The sequence below is a fragment of the Engraulis encrasicolus genome, chromosome 19, assembly GCF_034702125.1.
Source record: "Engraulis encrasicolus isolate BLACKSEA-1 chromosome 19, IST_EnEncr_1.0, whole genome shotgun sequence".
Lineage (NCBI taxonomy): Eukaryota > Metazoa > Chordata > Actinopteri > Clupeiformes > Engraulidae > Engraulis > Engraulis encrasicolus.
In genome coordinates this window covers 29,054,735-29,062,234 of record NC_085875.1, presented here as the reverse complement: position 1 = coordinate 29,062,234, position 7,500 = coordinate 29,054,735, and the positions used below count along the sequence as shown (strand labels likewise).

General features: G+C 40.4%; 1 protein-coding gene across 8 annotated transcripts in view; it reads left to right on the top strand.

The window, feature by feature from the left end:
• Positions 1-5,614, top strand: part of fgfr3 (fibroblast growth factor receptor 3) — a 95,601-nt gene extending 89,987 nt beyond the window's left edge. For all 8 annotated transcript variants that reach the window (XM_063184061.1, XM_063184060.1, XM_063184057.1 and 5 more), the window contains exon 17: positions 356-5,614. In XM_063184061.1, the coding sequence (XP_063040131.1) occupies positions 356-520 (165 nt within the window). In that variant the 3' untranslated portion in view covers positions 521-5,614. The remainder of the gene's footprint in view (positions 1-355) is intronic.
• The last annotated feature ends 1,886 nt before the right edge of the window (positions 5,615-7,500 follow it).

Sequence of the window (7,500 nt, the reverse complement as noted above, 5' to 3'; positions counted from 1 at the left end):
TACACAACTGTCATTCAATGTGCTTGGGAAAGAGAAAGAAGAAAATTATTGTTGAAAGACTGTAGATAGATAACCTAACCAAATGTGGTAGCCTGATTATCATCAACGTTCAAATCTCTTCGAGACTTGGTCTGTCCAAGACCATAACAATTAACATTTCCCAAACGGCATGGTTGACCCCGCTCCGTTGGTTGTTTGCTTCCCGACAAAGTGTAAGGAGTTCCCGTATTTTCGGGAAATCAGAAAGTAGTTGCATTGCTCTTGACCTGACTAGTTGCAACGCCGAAGGTGTTGTGTCACTAGGAGGGCGCGGCCTGGCTAATGATTTTGTGTTCTTCTGTGTCCCCCACTTCAGGAGTACCTGGACATGTCGGTGCCGTTCGAGCAGTACTCCCCCGCCTGTCCCGACTCGGGCAGCACCTGCTCCTCAGGCGACGACTCAGTATTTGCTCACGACCCGCTGCCCGATGCCCCCTGCCTGCCCCGCGTTCCTCATGCCAACGGAGTCATTAGGACATAGCCCTCCAACCACCCAACCACCCCAACCAACCACCCCAAACCCTACCCAATACCTTCTCCCTTCTCCCATCACACCCCACCCCACCCCACTCACCCGGGACAGGAGTGGACTGCCGAATCATCGTCTCCACTCCCTATTACGCTGAGTCATCGATTCTGAGCAGTGTCGTGTAACAGGTGGAAAATAAGGGAAGGAAAAAAAATGAACTGTCTTCAGGGTTTTTTTCTTCTTCCTGGTTCTATGTGAAGGATGGACATTTGTTTTTTGTTTTTGTTTTTCTTCTTCCAGATATCTATATATATATATATACATAGTTTTTTTTCTTTGCGCGTCAATTTAAGAGAAATGAAAACAAAATTCCTATTTTTGTACTTGGCCAGTTTCTTAAATCATTCAGTCGGAACGTAGTGGACAGTCTTGCCATTCCGTGCCTATCCAAAAAAAAGAAAGGAAAACACATGCACACACTCAAACACACACACACGCATGCATGCAAGCCAAGAACATCAGATCCACATTCAAAAGAAATAAGAGGGCTGCAAGGACCACCAAGGGAGCTCCCAAGCAGCTGCCTCAAGAGGTGTATGGGGTGTGTGTGTGTATATGTGTGTGGGTGATTTCACTGCGCATGCCTGTGTGTGTGTGTGTGCGCGCATGTGTGAGTGAGCCCTTTACGCTCACAGTACAGCAAGGTTTATCCGTTACTGCAATAAGCCAGAATCGGACTAACTTGCATGGCCAGTGCTTCCCATCTGCTCCTCCAAGTATTGGCTCTCTTGGACTTGTCGAGCCTTAAGAGAGAGCGACTGCCCCTCAACCCCTGCCCTCGCCCCCCACCCTCTCTTTTTTCCTCTCCTTGGATGGAGAGATCAGACATGAATGAGTGCATAGCCCCATAAAGGAGTGTTGAACTCGACTCATGCAAGTATTCTCATGCAAGAAAAAAAGGACAAAAAAAGAGTTTTAATATGCTAGGAGGCTGGATGATACTTATATAATGCTGTGTGCTTTTTGTATGTTCCGGAAAAAAATAGTTTTTATTGTAAATATATAAATATAAGAACACTATGTATCATATTTGCAATCTGCAACGGTGTACTTTATAGGGAAAGAAAAAAAGGACTTTTTCTTTACTGAAATTGTAGAATCGGAGCATTGCAATGGAGAGAACACTGCTGAAGATTGTGGAAACGTTTTAATCTAAAATGATACAAAAGGTTTTATTTGAATAATTAACTTGTATATTTGTAAAGGTATTTATAGACAATAACATACAGTTTTTAAGGTTAAAAAATATAGTCTAGGATTTTGGTACTGTAACATTTTTTTCCAGATTTTAATTTTTTCTTGTAACTTATTTACAAAAGAAGTGCAAAATTATTTTCTCAACAGGTTTTCCATTTTTTGTTTCATTTTTGATACATCTTTTTGTTTACAGTTGAAAGAATGTATGGATACGATTATTAAGAAATCGGTTTGGATAGATGAAAAATCATGATCATCAACAACAGCTGAAATACATGTACCTGAACAACAGCATTAACTGTTACGGAAAAAAAACAAGAAAACCAAATGTCTTTTTTGTTTTGTTTTGTTAGTGTTATTGTTTTCTTTCACATTTTTTTTTCATTGTGGCGTCAGTGTTATATGTTTGTACATTATGGCAGCAGATGAGGCTTCCTATGCTGGTGTTGAATTCTAACGGCTTCTGTTTGCTCCGAACCCTTTGAGGAGTAAGGAATTTCCCCCAGTTCTTCTAGAATATAACTCGAACATTCTACAGCTCCCATAAAAGTCTGTGTTAAAAATCTCGAAAAGTCCTTATGACATCATAATGAGAACTTGAAATTTTGGCAAAATTCTAATCACATTTGTGATGGTACTCCTCAAAGGGTTAAAAGACTGAGCAGAACCAGACTGTCTGGAACAAGTCTCACTTAGAAGCAGACCCTCAAAGCACTTTTAGATGTTTTTAGACTTAGGAGAAAAATTACAAGATTATGATTTTTTAAAAACTTTTTTAATACTGCCAAATTAGGAGACATTGCCCTTAAAATTCTTGGCACCATGCAAATAAGCTCTTCTTTTGACCAAGAATGCATCGTCCCTCGCGAACTGTGAGTTGTGACGTGAATGTGACTTAATAGTTCAACCCGGCTAGGCTCTTTTGGGAATCAAAAGTGGTAGGGCAGAAGTCCACGGGACGTGAGGACTAGAGTTGTGCCTGGCATTGGGAACCACACTGCTGCTTGCTAGTGTTTCTACTTCAATGAAGGAAGGCCATCTGGCCTAAAAAAAAACCCTGAACACTCAACACAAAGAAATATAGAGTAACAGAAAAAGTACATATTGTAGACTAGAGGTTTTTTTATTTGAGTTTGTGTGAATCTGCATACCTATGGATGCTTCATCACAATAAATGTTAATGTTTGAATGAAAACAACATAATGATAATGTGCTACAGAAACGTTCTGTCAAAGTGCCAAAAAACTTTTCCGTTCTTTTTTTTGTTTTGTTTTTCTTTCCTTTCTTCTTTCCATGTTGTGTTCTTGATGATAAACAACCCCACGCTGCCCATAATAAGCCTGAGGGACCTGACATAAGACAGATGTTTACAAAGCAATTTGTTAAATAAAAATTGGCAATAATCAGAAAAGCAACATAGAAAGAGATGGCAAGAAAGAGCTGGGTGGGGACACTGGCATAGTGAAAGAGGTACAAGTAGTGAGAGAAAGAAAGAAAAACATGCTGCTAAAACTAAAACAAGTAACATTGACTTTTGACTGATTGAAAAGTTTCCTTTTCCTTTTTTCTGTTTCTGTTCTGGTTTTACTGTCCCTCGCGTTATTAATTGGCTGGTGTTTGCACATGTTAAGTGCCTGATATCTGATGAGCGAATAAAAACAGATTAAAAAAAGAAAAGAGGAAGAGAGGAGAGCTTTCCTTGCTGAATACAAAGGCAGCATTTTAGATTTGGAGTTCAGAGATTGTTAATCGCAGAAACAGGGCCAGACAAGTAGTGGAGAGTACAGTATATATATGGCACTTGACTTGTTTGAAAGGAGAGGTCAGTTACATTACACTTGGCTGACATATTCATCCAAAGTGGCTTACAGATATATTTAGGTACAGGATATTGGTTACTGTCGCCGGAGCAATGTGGGGTTTGGTGGCTTGCTCAAGGGGACTTCAGCCATTACCTTCTAATAAGGGTGGGATTTGAACCCTTGGAACACCCTGACCCAAAAACCAACTCCCTAACCAAGGCCACAGATACCCAGTCAGTGAGACTGATACTGAAGCTCTTAATGTACGTTTATCTTCCTGGTTCAGTTGAAAAGCTTTCCCTATGGCGAGAGTTATTGCTATTGCTCCTTACAGAACAGCTCAGACCGGAGGGAGATCTGGCTCAGATCTGGATTTGACTCGGCCCAGTTCAGGCCCTGGTCTGGCTGACCCTGGTCTCTGCAGTGGATGTTTTGTTCTAGACTTCTAGGTTCTTCCTGCACATGCAATTTGGCCTCCTGATTTTTTTTTCTCATTTTACTTTCTTTTGCCTCTTTCGCCTGGCATTTTTTTTTGTCTGTGAACGTACCAGAACCAGGGTGTGATGGTGAGGTTAAAGTTCATCTTAGCAAGTTCTGTATACATTTGAACAGACACAGTAGCCGACATTTTGAAGCCAGACTTCTTGGGGTAAAATACAGAGATCAACTGTAAACTGTGCTGGCTGTGTGCGTGCGTGTGTGTGTGTCTCTCTGTCTGTCTGTCTGTCTGTCTGTCTGTCTATCTATCTGTGTTAATTTGTGTGTGTGTGTGTGTGTGTGTGTGTGTGTGTGTGTGTGTGTGTGTGTGTGTGTGTGTGTGTGTGTGTGTGTGTGTGTGTGTGTGTGTGTGTGTGTGTGTGTGTGTGTGTGTGTGTGTTTGTTTGTTTGTTTGTGTGTCTGTGTAGTTGTAAGTCTGTGTGTGTGTGTGTGTGTGTGTGTGTGTGTGTGTGTGTGTGTGTGTGTGTGTGTGTGTGTGTGTGTGTGTGTGTGTGTGTGTGTGTGTGTGTGTGTGTGGCCAGTGACTTTACAGATTCTGATTACTTTGAACTTCACCCTCTGTCGTCTCCTCTACTACTGAAGGACTCCAAGAGGGGTCCTCTCAACTGCCTGAACACAAGCTCTTTATTTATTCTCATTGTGATGTATTTATACTAATCTTTTTTGTTGATTTATGTTTTTGTTTTATTTGTTTTGTTAGTTTTATTTGTTTTTGCTTGATGGTAGTCATTTTGTGACCCTCCTTTGACTTAAGATGGAGGTAGAGAGAGAGAGATTTGGGTCAGAAAGGGGTCAGGAGGAATCACGGTGAATCCTTTGGAACATTCTCTGGTCATCTGAAAGCTGTTTGGAATAATGAGCAATATAGACTGACCACCATTCTTCCACTCATTTTGATTTCTGTTTTTTTATTCTGCTTTCTTTATCTGTGTCTTATTTTTGATAGCTCCTCCACAGCTCCTGCTAGACATCATACAAATCTAGGTTCATTTGTTTCACAAACAGTCATTGTACATCTAGTAGACTTAGGTGTGTGAATTTGATATAAGAGAAGAAAATGGCTATATAGCAGTTTCCTTTTTTCTTTACAGTGTTATTGAAAAATATTATACTTTTAACTAAGAAATGCATTCCACGTAGAAACTCTTTTTACGCAGAGTTTGACAGAAGTGAGCTCACTTGTTTTTTTTAGCAGAATAAACAGACTCATAACAGGTTTTCCCATTTTCTGTCTTTCATTTGCTATAATTAACAAAGTCATTAAGGATGTAAGCTGATTGACTAACCATTTCTTACATAGAGAGTTGCTTTTGTTTCATCGTTTCATGTCAATGTTTCTTTTCAATCTTTTTTTTCTTTTCACACGGTTCTTTTTCTATCTTTTTCATGATCTCTCCAGAACATTCCACCATTTTCAGGCCCCACCTTTTCCCTGGGCGGGGCCAAAGCTCAATACTCTCATATCAGTGTGTGCCTGACAAACACTATGCTGTCAAAACAACAAAAAAGTGTTTAAAAGAACGTTTCAATAAAGGAGTTACAACATGAATTTATGGTTTTGTTGAGTCCATTAATAGAGATTTTGTTACCTTTGTTTCAATGGAAGGTTTCAGGTAGAGTTTTATATCTTTTTCGCTTTATTCACTTTATTTCCCAGTTCATGGCCAGCTAACAAAACTTGTTTTTTCATCAATAGACACACCTATGATAACATCGAGTACAGACTCACCACTGGCCAAAAATTCAGAGCACCAACTACATGTTTTTTGTCTATGCTGTGACAAAAGTGCTAAACATACTATATCAAATACATAATAGTGCTAAAGCACAACAGCTTTCAAGAGATGCAGCATAGGCCTGTAGGCCTTAATCCCTTACGTCGTACAGCTAGCTCCTCCGACATCATTACAGCCATTCATTGAAAAGTAGGAAAAAAACCTGTGCTATGACATTTTCCCCCCGAATTACTGCCCAGCATTCAGAGGTGTAACTGTCGATGGGTTTGAGAATGACAGAGCAGTGCTGTAGAATTGAGGTGGCTTCTCTAAATAGGAGTGGAACAGTTTTTGTCAGTGAGCTCAGGTCCAGTAGCCTCTATCAGGGTCCAAACATGATGAGTGATCACATTCACATTCAAAGGTTGTTTCAAGTGTTAAGAAAGCAAATAGGCCCTATCTTCAAATTCTAGTACAAAATACTAATACTAATATTAATTTCCTGGATCAAGCATAAGTCCTTGACCCTTGCCTACAAAACCACAGCAGGAATTACCTTCTAGAGTAAGTAGTGGAGAGTACAGTATACAGTATATGGCACTTGACTTGTTTGAAAGGAGAGGTCAGTTACATTACACTTGGCTGACATATTCATCCAAACGGGCTTACAGATATATTTAGGTACAGGGTGTTGGTTACTGTCGCCGGAGCAATGTGGGCTTTGGTGGCTTGCTGAAGGGGACTTCAGTCATTACCTTCTAGGGTGGGATTCGAACCCTTGGAACACCCTGACCCAAAAACCAACTCCCTAATGTACTCTTAATGTACATTTATCTTCCTGGTTGAGTTGAAAAGCTCTAGGCATGTTAGTATTTGTGATGTGTCATATTGTTGAGTGAAGCTTTGTCAGCTGATTTCCTACAATAAGGAACTTGAGCTAGAGGGCTGACATGTTCATCCAAACTGGCTTACAGATATATTTAGGTACAGGGTATTGGTTACTGTTGCCGGAGCAATGTTGGGTTTGGTGGCTTGCTCAAGGGGACTTCAACCATTACCTTCTAGGGTGGGATTCGAACCCTGCAACCCCCTGATCCAAAAACCAACTCCCTAAAGAAGGCTAAAGTTAGCCAGTCAGTGAGACGGATACTGATGCTCTTAATGTACATTTATCTTCCTGGTTGAGTTGAAAAGCTCTAGGCATGTTAGTATTTGTGCTGTGTCATATTGTTGAGTGAAGCTTTGTCAGTTGATTTCCTACAATAAGGAACTTCAGCTAGAGCTCAGAGCCCTGAGCTAGCACTAACAAGACAAGTATGCTAACAAAAAAGTAATAGTAGCATAGTTGTAGAAGTGTAGTACAATAGTTAATAGTGTTACTGTGTGAGTGTGTGCATGCATGTACGGTACGTGTGAGCCCTTGAAATAGTTGTATTTGCACGTAATTTGGCTGAGCACAGTTTTGACAGTTGATTAGGCTACCCACAGTAATTGCCCCAAGCTAGTTCTAACAAGAAAAAGGTAAACAAATGTGCATAGATTAATATCGTAGTTATAGCAGTGTGGTTGAATAATAGTTAATTGTGTTAGTGTATGCATGTATGGTATGCGTACAGGGACAGACTATAGCTCCATGGGCCCCTGGATCAGAAAACAAGAAAGGGCCCAACCCAACCTCCATTCCATTGCAAAAGATTTGGGGGTTAACCAAGAACTTAGA